The sequence below is a fragment of the Polyodon spathula genome, chromosome 45 (genome assembly GCF_017654505.1).
Source record: "Polyodon spathula isolate WHYD16114869_AA chromosome 45, ASM1765450v1, whole genome shotgun sequence".
NCBI lineage: Eukaryota > Metazoa > Chordata > Actinopteri > Acipenseriformes > Polyodontidae > Polyodon > Polyodon spathula.
This window is the reverse complement of record NC_054578.1, coordinates 616,462-636,582: the sequence shown is the minus strand read 5'-3', so window position 1 is coordinate 636,582 and position 20,121 is coordinate 616,462. Positions and strand designations below refer to the sequence as shown.

The 20,121-nt window shown below is 43.9% G+C and overlaps 1 protein-coding gene across 1 annotated transcript; it reads left to right on the top strand.

Annotated features, from left to right (window-relative positions):
• Positions 1-2,326: 2,326 nt before the first annotated feature.
• On the top strand, positions 2,327-15,609 carry LOC121305910 (myosin heavy chain, fast skeletal muscle-like). Its single transcript, XM_041237565.1, has 39 exons — positions 2,327-2,548; positions 2,647-2,790; positions 2,879-3,035; positions 3,148-3,175; positions 3,261-3,372; positions 3,460-3,552; positions 3,661-3,724; positions 3,818-3,916; positions 4,009-4,112; positions 4,197-4,335; positions 4,583-4,701; positions 4,792-4,941; positions 5,039-5,209; positions 5,302-5,611; positions 6,360-6,430; positions 6,519-6,606; positions 6,870-6,987; positions 7,098-7,221; positions 7,439-7,575; positions 7,701-7,956; positions 8,316-8,558; positions 8,657-8,833; positions 8,934-9,079; positions 9,378-9,468; positions 9,571-9,960; positions 10,082-10,208; positions 10,299-10,417; positions 10,916-11,112; positions 11,196-11,379; positions 11,493-11,658; positions 12,078-12,202; positions 12,300-12,608; positions 12,703-12,906; positions 13,002-13,127; positions 13,637-13,807; positions 13,892-13,996; positions 14,670-14,765; positions 14,933-15,067; positions 15,563-15,609. Exons 1-39 carry the CDS (start codon positions 2,345-2,347, stop codon positions 15,581-15,583), a joined length of 5,820 nt encoding a protein of 1,939 aa, XP_041093499.1. The 5' UTR covers positions 2,327-2,344; the 3' UTR covers positions 15,584-15,609.
• Positions 15,610-20,121: the final 4,512 nt, after the last annotated feature.

Sequence of the window (20,121 nt, the reverse complement as noted above, 5' to 3'; positions counted from 1 at the left end):
CCATTTGTTCGCCCTCTTGACAAATGTAACTGATATTCAGAATGCGTTAATGGAGCACAGTTGCATGCCCAAATACAGCTGGCAGTTTTGCTGGAGTGGCAGGAAAGCTCCTGATAAAAGCCGAGCCCGAGCCAGCCTCCAGCACCGGTGCGAGAACATCCATACTGTGGTAAGTGGCTGGAGGGTAACTGTCTGTTTGTGTTCAGCGGTGTCGAGGCGGGGCTGTTTCACTTTGTTTTAGCGCACAAGTCATTTGTGTGGCCCGGGAGCCTCTTGCACGAGATTACTCCTCTCTTATGAAAAACAAGAGCCGTCCTCCGCATGATGTTTTGCAGTTCAATCGGCTTTACTGGTGCTGAGGCTTCAGCGTCCTAACTGCGTACCTTTCTTCTGTAAGCATTGTGCGCTTTTAGTGATCTTCTGTATCGACAGCGATGGGAATGGCGCTTCATTCCGTGTGTGTTTAATGCAAGCTAGCTGTGTTTGGTGTCAATAGCATCGACGATACAAATACACAGCACAGTAAAGAGTGAGTCAGATTAACAGATTAACCAGCTTGTCATGTTGTGCTTGGGTCACAGTGGTAAAGGCATGGCGTGGTGTGCAGGGGGAGTCATACAGTGAGGGCAGCGCAGGGGTCTCCCCTGGTAAAGGCATGGCATTGTGGTGTGCAGGGGGAGTCATACAGTGAGGGGAGCGCAGGGGTAAAGGAACTGGGTGAGGGTGCTGGTTTCTGCCTCTGTCTTCAGATCTTTGCTGGGCTTCCCCAGGGAGCGTCACATTGGTTCTGGCGCTCCAGCGAGTTAGAGGGCAAACCCGAACGGTTTCTCTTCATCACTGGCATCCACTCTCAAACTCCTGGCTGTAAAGAGAGGCGACTGGCTTGGGGTCACAGAGGATTTACTGACCTTGGGTCCTCCTGAGCCTTTGTGAGGAATTGCTGCGGTCAGGGAACAGAATTGGACATTTTAAATTAGGGAGAGAAATGTGATGAAATAATCGAGCACTCTTACATTTTAAACCGTTTCCAACCCATTCAGAAACGTCTCCCTAATAATCAGGAGTCTGTATCAGATGTTAAGTGCTTCCAATGGACAGCACATGAGTCCAGAATGACTGTGCACAAAATCACACGTCTCGTCTTCATTTTGTTTGCAGTGTCGCCAGTGCTTAAACCTTCCAAGAGCCGGCACTTCTAGCTGAGAAAGGTAAGAATAATTTGGGATCATTTGTTTTTTTCCAAGGAATACTCTAGGAGCGTCTGTCTATTTGTGTTTAGCAGCAGGACCGAGTCTTCAGCTGGAGGTGTTTTAGGAAGCCACGGAAGAGACTGGGAATCATTTTTTTTCAGGAAGTAATAACTCGTAGTGCGGAGATTAGTGTAGAAGATCTTCCCCTTAATGAGTAAGCACACACTTCCCATGTCGCTAAAAGACAAACATCTTTCCAAAACACTCTCCTCTTTCTAAACTGTGCTGCAAATCCTTGTAAAACTGATACACGTTAAAGTCTACAAGCAGAACAAAATCCGTTTCTAGCCTTTACGAGGTCTGCTTGAAGCATAAACGCACTGAATTGATCAGCTGTAAGTGATAGATGTTCCTCAGGGAAGGTGCGCAGTGTAACTGCACCGCACTGTGTGCTGTGCTTGTAGCTCCTGTGCACTGGGCTATGATTCAATAAAACACACTGAGCTTTCATAATCGGCTTGCTGTTTATAAACTGTGTATTCTGCGTCTTTTCCGCTGTGAGCCTCTGTCCTGTACATTCACTATGTAACACAATGTTTGTTCCTGGCTAGTAAGTGTTATTTCCTAATTGCTTATGCCTCAAAAGTATAGAAAATGGCTATTATCCCCCCCACAAACTTTGCTTTTGTGACCAGGACAGTGATATTTCAAAATATCACTATTTCCAATGGGAAAACGGGCAAATGTTTGTCTTGTCGTTCACATAAGGTCAGAAAAAAACAACATTTACAGTATAATCGTAAATCTCGAAAAACTACTCACTTCTAAATCTTTTGTAGTCATTTTTGTATTACTTTAGTATAAATACATGTTAATTTGGATTCATATGTTGTTTTTTTCTGACTTTATGTGAACAAAAAGACACACATTTGCCCGTTTTCTCATTGGAAACAGTGATATTTTGAGATATCACTGTCCTGGTCACAAAAGCAAAGTTTGTGGGGAATAATAGCCATTTTCTATACTTTTGAGGCATAAGCAATTAGGAAATAACACTTACTAGCCAGGAACAAAAAAAAAATTGTTACACGGTGTAATCAACACGTTTCATTCTCCTTCTGCATCACTTGATCCAGCTGCAGTAATCTGCCATCATGAGTACGGACGCAGAGATGGAGATATATGGGCCGGCGGCCGCCTTCCTCCGGAAGCCTGAGAAGGAAAGACTTGAGTCTCAAAGCAGACCCTTCGACGCTAAAACCGCCTGTTACGTACCCCACGCCACGGAGCTCTACGTCAAAGGCATCATCCAGAGCAAAGAAGGGGGCAAAGCCACCGTCAAAACTGAAGCCGGGGAAGTAAGTCACAGCTGAGAAGTTGCGTTGCTGTTAAACGCCGCTCTGCTGTTCACAAGAACCCCTTCCACGCTGCTCTGCTAACTAACTCTCCTTTTCAGACCGTCACCGTTAAGGAGGACGATGTCTTGCCCATGAACCCCCCCAAGTACGATAAGATTGAGGACATGGCCATGATGACCCACCTCAATGAAGCCACTGTGCTGTATAACCTCAAAGAGCGTTTTGCAGCATGGATGATCTACGTGAGTTTGTTTGCACCGAGCAAATCAACACATTGAAAAGCTTCTTCATACTGTGACTCAACTGCGTTTCATATTTTCACAATTTCAGACTTACTCCGGGCTGTTTTGCGCCACAGTGAATCCATACAAGTGGCTTCCAGTGTACGACCAGTCTGTGGTTAATGCATACAGAGGCAAGAAGCGCATGGAGGCTCCCCCACACATCTTCTCTGTCTCTGACAATGCCTATCAGTTCATGCTTACTGGTAGGTATTTCAAAATGTGATTTACACATTGGATCTGTAGCTCATTACTATCAGCTAAACTAGATAACAACTTAGAAACAATCATTAACCAAATTGTTAATTCTGCTTACAGATCGTGAAAACCAGTCAATCCTTATCACGTAAGTATGGATACAACTACAAAGATTATTCCAAAACGAAGCTCTCCAGAAATATCAGCTGAGCGTGTTTTTCTCTTTCACTCAGTGGAGAATCTGGCGCAGGAAAGACCGTGAACACCAAACGTGTCATCCAGTACTTTGCGACAATCGCAGTGTCTGGTGACAAGAAGAAAGAGGTGGCTCCTGGAAAAATCCAGGTTGGAATTGTCAATGACATCAAACAGTACGGAACACTCAATGGGTTCCAGTTCCATTAACTAACCCTAGGATTGTGTCTTCTGTAGGGAACCCTGGAGGATCAGATCATTTCAGCTAACCCTCTGCTGGAGGCTTTTGGTAACGCCAAAACTGTGAGGAATGACAACTCGTCTCGCTTTGTAAGTGACAATGCTTTTGTGTCCGTTACATTACTGCATGCTTGGACTTTCTGGAGCCATTAACAGTGCATTAGCACACTGACGTGGTTTAATTGTGTTTTCATTCAGGGTAAATTTATCAGAATTCACTTTGGAGCCACAGGAAAACTGGCCTCCGCTGACATTGAGACCTGTAAGTTTCTCTTTTCTGCTGTAGTATCTCTTTTAGAACTGTGTCTTATTTATAGACGTTTACAATTCTGACTGTAATATTTATTCATCACAGACTTGCTGGAAAAATCAAGAGTCACATTTCAGTTGGCAGCTGAAAGGAGCTACCACATCTTCTATCAGATCATGACCAACCACAAGCCAGAACTTATTGGTAGGTGAAACTCGATCACTCTGTTAACTGGCTGACTGATGTCTCTGTGCTGAAATATTCTATTATGTGTTTGTTGCTGTCCTTCCTTCCAGACATGCTTCTCATTACCACCAACCCCTATGATTTCCCTATGATCAGTCAAGGGCAGATCGCCGTCGCCAGCATTGACGACAAGGAGGAGTTGATGGCCACAGATGTGAGTTCCATTGATTAGCTTCGTTTAATGATTTTGCTGCCTCTTCTGGTTGCTGATGCGCCTCATGTTGTTTTTATTATCCAGTCTGCCATTGACATTCTTGGGTTCAACAATGACGAAAAATTGGGCATCTACAAGATCACTGGTGCAGTGATGCACTACGGTAACATGAAGTTCAAGCAGAAGCAACGTGAGGAGCAGGCTGAGCCAGACGGCACTGAAGGTAACTGAGTACAAGCAGCTAACAAGAAATGAAAGGCAGCCTTGCTATTGTGAGAGCCTGCAGAAATCATGCAGAGATAGCGCCGTTGCTTTTGCATTGCTGTTGAGACTGATGATCAGACATTAGATGAACACGCATTGCTTATCAAGACACGCACATCTCCTACTAAGCTACTCTATCCATTTCAACCATTTTACACATCCAAGGTTACCAGGAGTCGTAAACGAGATGTTGTGTTTGGTTTCAGTGGCTGATAAAGTCAGTTATCTTCTGGGACTGAACTCCGCTGACTTGCTGAAAGCCTTGTGCTACCCGAGAGTGAAAGTGGGGAACGAGTATGTGACCAAGGGGCAGACTGTCCCCCAGGTAATGTGTTTGCTCTCGATCTCCATGCACATTGCACACAATTCAACTGAATGATATTCTCACTTAACACAACCTCTTTCATCTCATTAGGTCAATAACGCTGTTGGCGCTCTGTCCAAATCTGTCTATGAGAAACTGTTCTTGTGGATGGTTATCCGTATCAATGAGATGCTGGATACAAAGCAGGCAAGGCAATTCTACATTGGAGTCCTGGATATTGCAGGATTTGAGATCTTTGATGTAAGTTGGAGGTTTTCTGTATCATCATTTCCCTACTACAAACAGCTTTATTTATTTGTTGCTGGGATTTCATATATGTTTTTGTGTTTGTATTTAGTTCAACAGCTTGGAGCAGCTGTGCATCAACTTCACCAATGAAAAACTGCAACAGTTCTTCAATCACACCATGTTTGTACTGGAACAAGAAGAGTACAAGAAGGAAGGAATCGTTTGGGAGTTCATTGACTTCGGCATGGACTTGGCTGCTTGCATTGAGCTTATTGAAAAGGTACGTCAGCAACGCTGTTAATAAATTCAACGCTCGCGTCGCCCTCTCTGCTGTTTCTCTCTTTCTAAAATTCACGTCTTTGTTTCCGCCAGCCAATGGGCATCTTCTCCATCCTTGAAGAGGAGTGCATGTTCCCCAAGGCCTCAGACACTTCCTTCAAGAACAAGCTGTACGACCAGCACCTTAACAAGACCAACGCCTTCCAGAAACCTAAACCAGTCAAAGGAAAACCTGAGGCCAGCTTCTCCCTGGTGCACTATGCGGGCACAGTGGACTACAACGTCGGTGGCTGGCTGGACAAGAACAAGGACCCCCTGAACGACACGGTGGTGGGGCTGTACCAGAAATCATCCATGAAACTCCTGGCTCATCTTTATGCCAGCTTCGCAACACCCGGCGCTGGTAAGGTTCTAAGGGTGTGGAAGCAACTGTAATCATTGTAAGCTTAGGAAGTCATGATATTAATGATAACCTGACAACAGTGAGTAAATTCAATCAAATGTGTTTCTTGAGCTTGCTTTGTTCACAGGTTAGCATTCAAAGTTTATTATGCATTTATTTAGATGATATATCTAGACATGGCATAACAGTCATCTAGTGTAATACTTACAAGACAGGTGTGTGATATCTACCTGAACTGGAGGCGTTCTTTCAGGACAGGAGTGATTGATGTCACCTCCCGATTAGCACAACAGTCTCTCTACTTCTGAGCGTGTTTACATTCTACAGCTCCAACTCACCCGAATGTGTACAAAGCAAATTGGTTTCAAAACAGTTGCTGTGTTCCAGCACTATCACCCTTTTATCATATGACAGGTATTATGGCAAGCCGCCTCTATACTTCCACCTTTGTTCTGTCCGCTCAGCCACGTACAAAATCTCTGTTCTGCTCACTCTGTCACATGTACAGCCTTCACAAGAGCAGGTTTAGCCACACCAGTGACTTGTCTGTGTGAACCTTCATAACCTTTTTGTTAAACGTACAGTTTAAGCCTTCAAGGTGTTGCAGATTATCTGTGTCAGATTCTGGACGTTTCCAATGGTTTTCATTTTGTACACACATTGCTATTGAGGGTGAAGGGAGGGGTTCAGCCTGTTTTTCTACTGATTGTACTTCACCTGTCTGAGGTTTCGCTCTTTGCATTTAAAGATGCTGGTGGCGCGAAGAAGGGTGGCAAGAAGAAGGGAGGCTCCTTCCAGACTGTGTCTGGACTCTTCAGGGTATGTGTTCCTGCTTTACCTTTTTCTACTCTGCTAACATTGAATTGAAAAACGTGAACTCAATCTTCCAATGTTCATCTTTCTACAGGAGAACCTGAACAAGCTGATGTCCAACTTGAGGAGCACTCACCCTCACTTTGTGCGCTGCTTGATCCCCAACGAGTCAAAGACTCCAGGTACTTAAGATATTATAACGCGTGGGACTCTTCACTTTGACTCTGCTCATTTCTGACAAATGTCTAACTGCAACCACAGGGATTCAGGGCTGTGTTCAAAGGTTCGAAGGTTTGTTCGCTAGCCAGCAATTCAAAGGTAGATCTAAACCTTTGAAAGTTCCTCAGGAGGTATTTGGAATGGATTATTTTGAAGAGCCGTTTTCTTATATTTAAGTTATAAACACATGATTACTCTTCTATATAACATGTACTCTTCTTTACAGCCCTTATGGAAAATCATCTGGTTATCCACCAGCTGAGATGTAATGGTGTGCTGGAAGGTATCAGAATTTGCAGAAAGGGATTCCCGAGCAGAATCTTGTATGGGGACTTCAAGCAAAGGTATCAACACCTCTGAGTTTCCCTCTCATGAATGCTTTCTCATTCTCTTGCATTTCTCTGCGCAGCTATTCAAAGTGTATAATGACACTGATTCCCTGTTTGTGACACAGATACAAAGTGTTAAATGCAAGTGTTATCCCCGAGGGTCAGTTCATGGACAACAAGAAAGCATCAGAGAAGCTTTTGGGATCCATTGATATAAATCACGAGGAGTATAAATTTGGGCACACCAAGGTTAGTCTACATAATCTTTAAAATGATCATCACTTTGAAAATGTTATTGTCCAGTTCAAATTGATTGAAATGCCAACGGAAACCACATTATGCTTATGAAAGTCAATGCTTTTCAAGATGTTTATTGTTACATGATTAAGTGAACTCTGTTCTCCTAGTCTAATGGTGTGCCTTGCTAAGACAAAAGCCCATTTTACCATGAATCTCTTGAATGCAGGTCTTCTTTAAGGCTGGTCTGCTGGGTGTGCTTGAGGAGATGAGAGATGAAAAGTTAGCCAAACTCGTGACCATCACACAGGCTCAGTGCCGGGGCTTCCTGATGAGAACGGAATTCAAAAAAATGATGGAAAGAAGGTGATAAATTTGAAGCTCCTGTAATATACTGCAGTAGATAAAAGACTGTAGACTTTTACACTAGATCAAATACTTTTACAAAGAGGCTCACGTTTAATGTGTGCTCTTTTGTTCCTGTGTTATAGGGAAGCTCTTTTCACCATCCAGTACAACATTCGCTCATTCATGAATGTGAAACACTGGCCATGGATGAAGCTCTACTTCAAGATCAAGCCGCTGCTGAAGAGTGCCGAGTCTGAAAAGGAAATGGCCAACATGAAAGAAGAATTCGAAAAGTGCAAAGAAAATCTGGCCAAGTCAGAAGCCAAACGCAAGGCGTTGGAGGAGAAGATGGTTTCTGTGGTTCAGGAAAAGAACGACCTGCTGCTTCAAGTCCAGTCGGTATGTATCCATTTTTTATTACTATGGCTTATCATCCTTCCGATTCCTTTATCTCGTGTCGTGGACACTGCCTAGATGTGAGAGATTCATGATTCGTGATTCGTTTTTGCCATATTTCTGTGCTGCCTCCTTCTGGAACAAACCAGTATATAAAACGAATAAACCAGTGCAAGGACCCATTTCCACTGGGGTTACGCGATCAGAAAGACCACCAACACAAATCTAATGGAGAACCATTAAAAGATATTCTTACTTAACTGCTGTACCTCAAAGACATTCCTAGGGAACAATTAATAATAAATGTCATTCAACATTTCCATCCCTGTTCCTTTATTATAACATTTATGATGTCTTTGTAGGAAGGTGAAAGTCTCTGTGATGCTGAAGAAAGATGCGAGGGACTTATCAAAAGCAAAATCCAGCTCGAGGCAAAACTGAAAGAGGCAATGGAGAGACTGGAAGACGAGGAGGAAATGAACTCTGAGCTGACTGCCAAGAAGAGGAAACTGGAAGACGAGTGCTCCGAACTCAAGAAGGACATTGACGACCTCGAGCTGACACTGGCCAAAGTGGAGAAGGAGAAGCACGCCACAGAAAATAAGGTGAGGATCTTAACTTATTTCTTCAAAAACTGAACAGAACATAAATCCATTGGTTTTGTAACCCTGACCCTAACTCTAACCCTAACCCTTTTATATAGGTTAAAAACCTTACTGAAGAAATGGCTACTCAGGACGAAAGCATTGCAAAATTAACCAAGGAAAAGAAAGCCCTCCAAGAGGCACACCAACAGACCCTTGATGACCTGCAAGTAGAGGAGGACAAAGTCAACACTCTGACCAAAGCAAAGTCTAAGCTGGAACAACAAGTGGACGATGTGAGTGAAGCAGACCAAGCAGACTCTCAAGAGGCATGGGGGTGGGGTGAACTTCATCAAATACAATCATATTATATCATTGGCTTTTCCTTTTGTGTAGCTTGAAGGTTCACTGGAGCAAGAAAAGAAACTCCGTATGGACCTTGAGAGAGCCAAGAGAAAGCTTGAGGGAGATCTGAAACTAGCCCAGGAATCCATAATGGATCTGGAGAACGACAAGCAGCAATCAGATGAGAAGATAAAGAAGTAAGACTGCTATATAGAAAGAAATGTAGATTTAAAATGTGTAGATTTAACAAGCAAACAAAAAATCCAAATGTACATAAAGATATAAGTTGGAGACAATAGTGGGACTAATTTGGCCCCCCTTTGAGTCGTAAAACCAGATATTAATAATACAGACCGTGTTATATAAGAACGTAAGATAATTTAGGAAAAGGAGAAAACTATTCAGTCCACCAAAGACTGTATGGATCCTAGAAGCAGGATGATCTCCAAGCGTTGTGGCTCAATTCATTCCATGTCAATTCTTTGAACTTTCCAGGAAGGACTTTGAAACAAGCCAGCTGCTGAGCAAAATTGAGGATGAACAAGCTGTGGGTGCTCAACTTCAAAAGAAGATCAAGGAGCTTCAGGTATTGGGCAGAAATCAAACTCTTTGAATTCACAGAAAATAACTGGATTACAGATGATTGATTCCAGCTGAGAAATCTTTCCATTCTGTTCCGTTTTTCTAGGCGCGCATTGAAGAGCTTGAAGAAGAAATTGAGGCCGAACGAGCTGCTCGGGCAAAGTCTGAAAAGCAAAGAGCTGATCTTTCCAGGGAACTTGAAGAGATCAGTGAAAGGCTTGAGGAAGCCGGTGGTGCAACTTCAGCTCAGATTGAAATGAACAAGAAACGTGAAGCTGAGTTTCAGAAGCTCAGGCGTGATCTAGAGGAGTCCACTCTGCAGCATGAAGCTACTGCCGCTGCTCTTCGCAAAAAGCAAGCCGACAGCGTGGCTGAACTGGGAGAACAGATCGACAACCTCCAGCGTGTGAAACAGAAGCTCGAGAAGGAAAAGAGTGAATTGAAAATGGAACTCGACGACCTCTCCAGCAACATGGAATCTGTAGCCAAGACCAAGGTACAGTAAACAGCAGATGGATGTGTGTGTATGTGTGTGTGTGTGTGTGTGTGTGCGCTCTCAGGACAAGCCTATAGGATTGTGTTCATGTACACCAATCCTTTTCATTCTTTAACTAAAGGCTAACCTGGAGAAGATGTGCCGTTCTCTGGAGGACCAGCACAGTGAGATTAAGACCAAGAACGACGAGAACGTGCGTCAGATCAATGACATCAGTACGCAAAAATCACGTCTTCTGACAGAGAATGGTAAGCCGGTACTCGCTGCCTGATGCAACAGAATTGACAGCACAGCAGAAGAAAGAGCGTCCTTGAAAACTCTTGATGCTTTTGTTTCAGGTGAATTCTCTCGCCAGCTGGAAGAGAAGGAATCTTTAATTTCTCAGCTGACGAGGAGCAAACAGGCTTTTACTCAGCAAACTGAGGAGCTCAAGAGGCAGCTGGAGGAAGAATCAAAGGTAATACTGCCATTATTCTATTACACAGTGTTTCCACACCTTAGACATGCTTTTAAAAGGTCATTTTATAAAACCTGTAGATTGATACCATGCCAACTGACGAATGCAGGGTGACGTCTCCAATAGTCTATGCTGTTCCCCAAATGATCTACAGTCAATAGCGATCAATAGTGCCCCCTGTGGACACCCCCACAATAAACAAAATAACAGACCAGCCACAGCGTCCCAGATTTCTCAGGATGAATCATTTTAATAAGAGTTTAATAAATGCAAGTGTAATAACACAGCTATGACTTCAGATTTCACCTTATAATAGAACAAACCACTTCAAGAGAGCAGTAAAGCCCACTGTCTCACATTCTCAGCCTCGGGGCAACAGGTTTCCAGTATAAGACTCAACTCCACTCAATATTTGTACGCTGTAATCTTTTCTTATATGCTGTTGTAGTCTTTAGCATTGCATGTTTCTTATTGTAATATTTCCATCGTTCTTTAAAGGCTAAGAATGCCCTGGCTCACAGTGTGCAATCTGCCCGCCATGACTGTGACCTGCTTCGGGAGCAATTTGAGGAGGAGCAGGAAGCCAAGGCTGAGCTGCAGCGTGCAATGTCCAAGGCTAACAGCGAGGTGGCTCAGTGGAGATCAAAATACGAAACTGATGCCATCCAGCGCACGGAGGAGCTTGAAGAAGCAAAGTAAATAACCACCCTTTACTTCGTCTACATTTCAGTGCGTGCATTCTCTGCTCCCTTTTCTAAACACGAACGCTCATTCCCAGGAAAAAGCTGGTGCAGCGCCTTCAAGATGCCGAGGAACACATTGAGGCTGTGAACTCAAAGTGTGCCTCTCTGGAGAAGACCAAACTGAGGCTCCACGGTGAAGTGGAAGATCTCATGGTTGACATAGAAAGAGCAAATGCACAAGCCTCTGCTCTCGACAAGAAGCAGAGAAACTTCGACAAGGTACGCAGAAAGATGGTAACTTTACAGGGCATCTGGTCGAAATATTGCCGTTGGGCTCAAAGATAGTAAGAAAGAAACATCTCAGTGTATATTTATGAGCTGTATTTTTTCAGGTTCTTGCTGAGTGGAAGCAAAAGTTTGAAGAAGGCCAGGCAGAGCTGGAGGCTGCACAGAAAGAGGCTCGCTCTCTCAGCACTGAGCTCTTCAAAATGAAGAACTCCTATGAAGAATCTTTGGATCACCTGGAAACCCTTAAACGGGAGAACAAGAACTTACAGCGTGAGTCTCGACTTCAACGCCCTGCCCACATTCACATACGGGTTCACTCATTCATCTAAGGCTCACAGTGGCTTTGTAAAGTCAACCTTTATGTCCGATCACTGGAAATTTTTCTGCCGCCAAGGATCACAGACAGAACTGGGCAGAAATTATTATACAATCTCTGTGTGATACACTGCAGTGGGAGCCAGCGACAAGGTAAAAAGATGAAGACACCAAGGGAAGCAGACAAACGCTTCAGCCAGTGTCTTCTTCCATGCACTAATGCAATTCTGACAGAGCATTCTGAATCACTCGTGAGCAACATTTTAAACTGTTGTCTCTAAACCTGCAGTGGGATGCTGGGAATGAAAAGCGCCCGGTTATATATCTGCATTCCAATTCTAACCCTGCCTCTCATCTTCTTCTTTGTCTTGTAGAGGAGATCTCTGATCTGACTGAACAGATTGGCGAGGGTGGGAAGGCTATTCATGAGCTAGAGAAGGCAAAGAAGCAGATTGAAACTGAAAAGTCAGAAATCCAAACCGCCTTGGAGGAGGCAGAGGTAATTCTTTAGAAACACACACCCTCTCATCTCCATTATCTCTGTGGAGAGTTTCCTCTCCGCCTCTCTAACTCTCTTTGAATCTTTAATAAAACAGGCTACCCTGGAGCATGAGGAGTCCAAGATTCTCCGTGTCCAGCTGGAGCTCAACCAGGTGAAATCTGAGGTTGACAGAAAGATCGCCGAGAAAGACGAGGAGCTGGAACAGCTGAAGAGAAACAGTCAGAGAGTGATAGACCACATGCAGAGCACTCTCGACTCTGAAGTTAGGAGCCGCAACGATGCCCTGAGAGTTAAGAAGAAGATGGAGGGAGATCTGAATGAAATGGAAATTCAGCTCAGTCACTCCAACCGCCAAGCAGCTGAAGCTCAGAAACAACTGAGGAACGTTCAAGGACAACTCAAGGTAGGGAGACTTTCTTTTGAGGGCCAGTGTCACTCATTTCACTTGTGTGAACAGGTCTTCCTAATGGTTTTACTGGTGTCTATTTTCTATCCAGGACGCCCAACTGCACCTTGACGATGCCGTCCGAGGACAGGAAGACATGAAGGAACAGTTCGCCATGGTGGAACGCAGGAACACCCTGATGCAGGCTGAAATTGAAGAGATGAGGGCTGCCCTGGAACAGATAGAGAGAGGCCGCAAAGTGGCTGAACAGGAGCTCCTTGACGCCAGCGAGCGTGTGCAGCTGCTGCACTCCCAGGTCCGAAGGAATTCCTGCGCTGCTGCTGTTTTCTATTCTTGTTTTAAACGATGTTTATGAGCTTTTGGGAGCTGACAGTCTTTACCTTGTTACAGAACACCAGTCTCATCAACACCAAGAAGAAGCTCGAGTCTGATGTTAGCCAGCTGCAGAGCGAAGTAGACGACACCATCCAGGAAGCAAGAAATGCGGAAGAAAAAGCCAAGAAAGCCATCACTGACGTGAGTCTTTTTCGTGGGTAATGATAGACGCGATTGGATTGGGGGCTGAGTGTTTACAATCCTGCTACTTTACATTCACCTTGCAATCTGTGGAGGTTTCGTTTGCTCCAGTTCTAAACCTACATTCAGACCAATGTGGTATGCAGGGATGAGGCTCTGCACCACTTAGCACTCGATGTTCAAAGCAATAGAGGCCAACTGTAAGAGAGTACCTAAACAATGCCAAGGACATTTTCTACAGTTAATGACAGCTGCACAGGACATTAATGCTGTTATATGAATGAAAAGATTTCTAAATGTTTTTAGTTTTCTTACTTGATCTCTTGGGCTGATCGACATTTATGAGTTTCAAGATTCTAGTCCTGTTAGCTTTTAGATGCCATCTACCTGTGGGATAATTACCGCTCTGTTCAGAACCTGTTTGGCTGAGACGTGCCTTGAGGCTCACAGTTACAATTCCCCCACTTCTACTGCTGCTCCAGCTCTAATGTCTTCCCTTCAACTACCAGGCTGCCATGATGGCAGAGGAGCTCAAGAAGGAACAGGACACCAGCTCTCACCTGGAGAGGATGAAGAAGAACCTGGAACAGACAGTGAAGGACCTCACCCACCGTCTGGATGAGGCTGAGCAGCTGGCCATGAAGGGTGGAAAGAAACAGCTCCAGAAACTGGAGACCAGGGTGAGCTGACCATCTGGAGAAGTGCTTTGCAGGTTCAAGCTTGGGTGTCTATTTGGGATAACTTGGAACGCTTTGTCTTTCCAGGTGCGCGAGCTGGAGAACGAGCTTGAAGCCGAGCAGAGACGTGGCGTCGATGCGGTTAAAGGAGTCCGTAAATACGAGAGAAGAGTGAAGGAGCTCAGCTACCAGGTACAGTGAAGGCTTCAGCATTGCAGCATTGGGCTCAGACATTCAGAACACATTGGGGGTTATTGAAGGTACAGAGAAGGGCAACTAGGCTGATCCCAGGACTTAATGGCACGAGCGACGAGGACAGGTGTAAAGAATTAAACCTCTTCAGGTGAAAGATTAACATCTAAAACTCTGTGATCATTAACAAAACACAATTCGATTCTGTTCTTCAGGAAGGGGCGAGTCTTGTTGGGTCGAATGGCCTCTTCTCGCTCATAATGTTATATTTTCAGAAACCCCTTTTCCTTGTTAGGTTCTTGGAAATGATTTAAGAGGGGCGGTGACCTACTGCAACTAAGCAATAACTGGCAAACCTACGAATGCTGGGGAAACTGTAAAAGTCTCGTAGAGTGGAGATAACAAAGCTTAACTGCCAAAGGGTAAATATTATGATAATCACGTACCATATAATGAGAGAGAGGAGGGCGAGAGCAATCCGGGGTTACCTATAACGGGCTACCTTCTTTGCATTGTGTTCCATCAAAGAATTGGTTTAACAAAGTCTAGATCTATAGTGCTGGCTGTACAATTTAGAAATGCATTAAGTCTGGTCGCTCAGAATGTGCTTTACTGCTGCATTAAGACGAGTAATTGGTCACATGAGTGATTATCGTGATTTACTTCATTGCAGGGTGAGGAAGACAAGAAGAACGTGGCCAGGCTCCAGGATCTGGTTGATAAGCTGCAGCTGAAAGTCAAGGCTTACAAGAGGCAGGCTGAGGAAGCTGTAAGTGACCCTTGAGATCTGAAACACCATGTTTGCCGAAGCACCGTTTTTCTTTAACTTCTAACTATGCCTCGTATGCTGCAGGATAAGACTGATCCCATTTCCAAAGGAGGACTCTTGTATTGGAACCCATTCCTGTAACCCTGTGTCTTCCGCTTCCCTTTCAGGAGGAGCAAGCCAACACCCACCTGGCTAAGTTCAGGAAGGTGCAGCACGAGCTTGAGGAGAGTGAGGAGCGCGCTGATATCGCTGAATCCCAGGTCAACAAGCTCAGGACCAAGAGCCGTGATTTTGGAGCCAAGGTGAGTTGAAAGATGAAATCCAGCACAGTTACTTTTACTGCAATGCATTCTCAACTGGGCTCATTTAAACTTTTCCCAGGATGGTGCTCCTCCTGAGCAACGCTCTGATCTCAGCGAACGCATTTTACTGATTTTATTAAGATTTATAACTGCAGTGCAGTGATAAGAGATTTTGGACAGGACTTCAGAAGCAGCGTAATATATTTCTAATTACAAATGTTGAACAATATAGTAACACATCTCGTTGTATACTAGAGGTATCTCTTATTAATGCTTCAGTATGTGTATTCATTCAATGATGTGTTTTGTTTTAAATGTTGGTGAAATGATTCAGGTACAGAATATACATGAATAAGGGCTGGCTCAGATGAAGCACGGAGCTCTGTTTTATTTTCAAGCATGATTATTTTTTTTAAACAGTTGAAGAGTAAAGCTGTGTTTGTCTCACAGTGTGCACAGTGATTCATCACAGATTCATCTCTTTGTTTTCTAAAGGGAAAGGAAGCAGAAGAATAGAGGACTCGACGACTTGAACCAGAGATTCATATAATATGAAATCTGTTGCATAGTCACTGTATGATTACTGTAAAATAAATAGACTTTATTTGCATCCTCTCCCTGGCTCTTGGTGTTTTTGTTCTTTCCTGATAACCCTACTCTCAACACTGGTGTGAAACCTCCAGCGGGACCATAACTGGATCATAATGAAGGCATGAAGCCCTTTTATGGGAATGAAGCGATAAGACGAGTTGTTCACGTTATCTAGGGGTTCCCAAACCACGACCAACCAATTCAGTTCAGGTTGAAGAAATGTGGCCCATGATTTGTGGAGCATGCAGATGTGAAGCGTATCACTGAAAGACAATAAGAGGAACGCACTGTATAGACTGGTCAGCAGTGGCAGTGACATCACTCTTTCACAGCACTAGCTGCACACAAACTGTTCTGAAACCATCATGATAGCACTTCGGGAGCGAAGCTGACGAGAGGGTCTTGAGAACACAAGAGACACTTCAAATCAGTTCCTCTCTACTCAGGTTGACAGCGCGTTGCCATAGTTACACCCCCTGCTTTGGAAAGCTGTTGGAGTCCTAACAGTACTGTACTATTGCCTTCAATGATAAAGATGCTAACGATCACAGATCACTTTAATGATAATCTTAAGATCTATTAAATATGAAAACTCAAAAGAACATCACATACAAGTCAATAACAACGTAGCACGCCTCCCAGAAACGAGTCTCTGCGCATGACTGAAACAAAGCGCACGTCTCAGAAACGAGTGTCTGCGCATGCGTGAAAACGATTCACCTATCTCAGAAACGAGTCTCTGCGCATGCGTGAAAACGATTCACCTATCTCAGAAACGAGTCTCTGCGCATGCGTGAAAACGATTCACCTATCAGAAACGAGTCTCTGCGCATGCGTGAAAACGATTCACCTATCTCAGAAACGAGTCTCTGCGCATGCGTGAAAATGTGTTTTAAATGGTCTTGTATTCCTTCTATTAATGCCTTCAACCTTCTGTGGACCTATCCGCCTGGTTTGCATCAGCTACAATCAAAGAAATTCTACTAGAAATTCAAAGAAAGTCTACCGGAAGCCATAATAATAGCATCACAGCAGAATTTATTATTATTATTATTATTATTATTATTATTCCAGTTCATATCCTGCAGTCTCGTATCTTGTAAAGCGCTTTGTGATGGTGGTCTACTATGAAAGGCGCTATTTAAAAATAAGTATTATTATTATTATGGATCTCAGAAACAAGTCTCTGCGCATGACTGAAACGAAGGACGCGACTCAGAAACGCATCTCTGCGCATGTCTAAAAACGTAGCACGCCTCCCAGAAACGCGTCTCTGCGCATGACTGAAACGAAGCGCACATCTCAGAAAGGAGCCTCTGCGCATGCGTGAAAACGATTCACCTATCTCAGAAACGAGTGTCTGCGCATGCGTGAAAACGATTCACCTATCTCAGAAAGGAGTCTCTGCGCATGCGTGAAAACGATTCACCTATCTCAGAAAGGAGCCTCTGCGCATGCGTGAAAACGATTCACCTATCTCAGAAACGAGTGTCTGCGCATGCGTGAAAACGATTCACCTATCTCAGAAAGGAGTCTCTGCGCATGCGTGAAAACGATTCACCTATCTCAGAAAGGAGCCTCTGCGCATGCGTGAAAATGTGTTTTAAATAAGAACATAAGAACATAAGAAAGTTTACAAACGAGAGGAGGCCATTCGGCCCATCTTGCTCGTTTGGTAAATGGTCTTGTATTCCTTCTATTAACGCCTTCAACCTTCTGTGGACCTATCCGCCTGGTTTGCATCAGCTACAATCAAAGAAATTCTACTAGAAATTCAAAGAAAGTCTACCGGAAGCCATAATAATAGCATCACAGCAGAATTATTATTATTATTATTATTATTATTCCATTCATATCCTGCATCTCGTATCTTGTAAATCGCTTTGTGATGGTGGTGTATTATGAAAGGCGTTATATAGAAATAAAAAATATTATTATTATTATTATTATTATGGATCTCAGAAAAGCGTCTCTGCGCATGTCTGAAACGAAGCACACAGACACACTGAGACACACACACACACACACACACACACACACACACTGTGCTCTTGACTCAGAGCCAGCTGTTCAGACTCTCATGCCTGTCGTTCCTGCAGGAATGAAGAGGCTTATCCCTGCATCATGAACTGCTATGTGGAATCTGACACGCTGGTGGTTTTGGCCGCTATAAACAGAAACAGTATATCATTCAGAAAGCGCTGGCAGAGAACGCGAGTCCTGACCAGCAGGGGGCGCTCTAGATGCAGAACAGCGTACTAGACAGGAGGCGGAGTGATCCAGTGATTAAAGACAATTAAAAACTGATTTCGCTGCTGCAATTTCACTGGCGATTCGGCCGAGTCTGCCGTCAGCCATAATCACGTTGCTTTATCAAATTATTTAACTTATATAACTGACTCGGCAGTGAGAAACGCGTCGCTTCTGTCCAATCAGCGCGCCTTGCTGTTGCGGCTTGTGATTGGTCGATGGGTGGGAGAGGTGCTGGTAGCTTTCTGTTTTAAATCTTGTACAAAGTTACAGCAGCCTTGAATATCGATAATCACGGTAATGGCTTTTTTTGCAATGATAATTTTCTCGCGCTGAAAAAAAATAATGATCGATAATCGTAGCGAAGGGGTCATTTAGCAGGAACCTGCTGTGAATTTAAAAACCCGCTGGCTTACAGTAAAATTACTGTAGAAAAGTGGAACTTCTGACACAGGATTTGATTGTGTTTTTTTTGTACGCAAATTGAATGTAATCGACAAATGAAAACAACAAACAAAAAGCCAACCCTATGGCACACGTGTAATACAGCCTGAAGAAACGTGTTGCTTCGTTATTTTAAACTACCATAAAGACAGGAGAGCTGTATACCGCATGGAGAGCAGCAAGCGAGTGCTCACAACCCATGTGTGTGTGTGTGTGTGTGTGTGTGTGTGTCTCATTTTCTGTTCCCATGGCGTTGCTATATCTATAAAGGGTAGCTGCATCAATAGAAGAGGGTCAACTTTTAATGGAAGGATATGCAGTTGGTTTTTTTTGCATGCAACCATATATTTAGAACTCTATATAAAGAAACACAGACACACACACACACACACACAACACAGACACACACACACACACACACACACAGACTCACAGACACACACACACAGACACACACTGACACACACACACACACACACACACACACACACACACACAGACACACACACACACACACACACGACACACACACACACACACACACACACACACACAGACTCACAGACACACACTGACAGACACAGCGACACACAGACACACACAGACACACACACACACACACACACACACACACACACACACACACACACACACACACACACAGACAGACTCACAGACACACACAGCGACACACAGACACAAACGTACAAACATACACGCACGCACATACACAGACTCACAGACACACACAGAAGATTCTCTTAATGGCAGACTCGCCACACAAAGAAAGCAAATGCCTCCAGGTGACCTTCGCAATTTGGTTTTGTTGTGTTCATGAAATATATGTAGTACTGTACCCAGCAAACGACATCATTAGTATACAAATGAGAACAGAAATGCGATATATCACGATGATCGTGACAACGCAGGATCAGAATATACTTTCCAGATTCTCGCATCTATGGCTAGAAAAAAAAAAAAAAAAACTACGACCAGGAAGACTCTAGTGGTGACGTCGGACCTGGAAGGACGCAGAAACCAAAACAGGTAAGGGCGGAGTACCTGAGGCGCTACGGCGTCCAGTGTTTTAATAATAATAATGTAAAGATTTAAACAAAACAGCTCCCGGCACTTGACTACTGAAGACTTTTCAAATTTGAAGCAACAGAGTTAATAACCCTCCCTTCCCCTACAAAAGTCAAATATGTGTTGACTTGTATGTGAAGAATATATATATATAACTTTGGAATTTGACGTTCCTTTGAGTCTTCATATTTAATAGATCTTAAGATTATCATTGAAGTGATGTGTGATCTTTAGCATCTTTATCGTTGAAGGCAATAGTACAGTACTGTTAGGACTCCAACAGCTTTCCAAAGCAGGGGGTGTAACTATGGCAACGCGCTGTCAACCTGAGTAGAGAGGAACTGATTTGAAGTGTCTCTTGTGTTCTCAAGACCCTCTCGTCAGCTTCGCTCCCGAAGTGCTATCATGATGGTTTCAGAACAGTTTGTGTGCAGCTAGTGCTGTGAAAGAGTGATGTCACTGCCACTGCTGACCAGTCTATACAGTGCGTTCCTCTTATTGTCTTTCAGTGATACGCTTCACATCTGCATGCTCCACAAATCATGGGCCACATTTCTTCAACCTGAACTGAATTGGTTGGTCGTGGTTTGGGAACCCCTAGATAACGTGAACACCACGTCTTATCGCTTCATTCCCATACAAGGGCTTCATGCCTTCATTATGATCCAGTTATGGTCCCGCTG

Coding starts and splice junctions, on each gene's coding strand:
- LOC121305910 (XM_041237565.1), top strand. CDS start 2,345: ATGAGTACGGACGCAGAGATGGAGATATATGGGCCGGCGGCCGCCTTC. Junction 2,791..2,878: donor TTGCAGCATGGATGATCTAC/GTGAGTTTGTTT, acceptor TCACAATTTCAG/ACTTACTCCGGGCTGTTTTG. Junction 12,609..12,702: donor ACGTTCAAGGACAACTCAAG/GTAGGGAGACTT, acceptor TTTTCTATCCAG/GACGCCCAACTGCACCTTGA.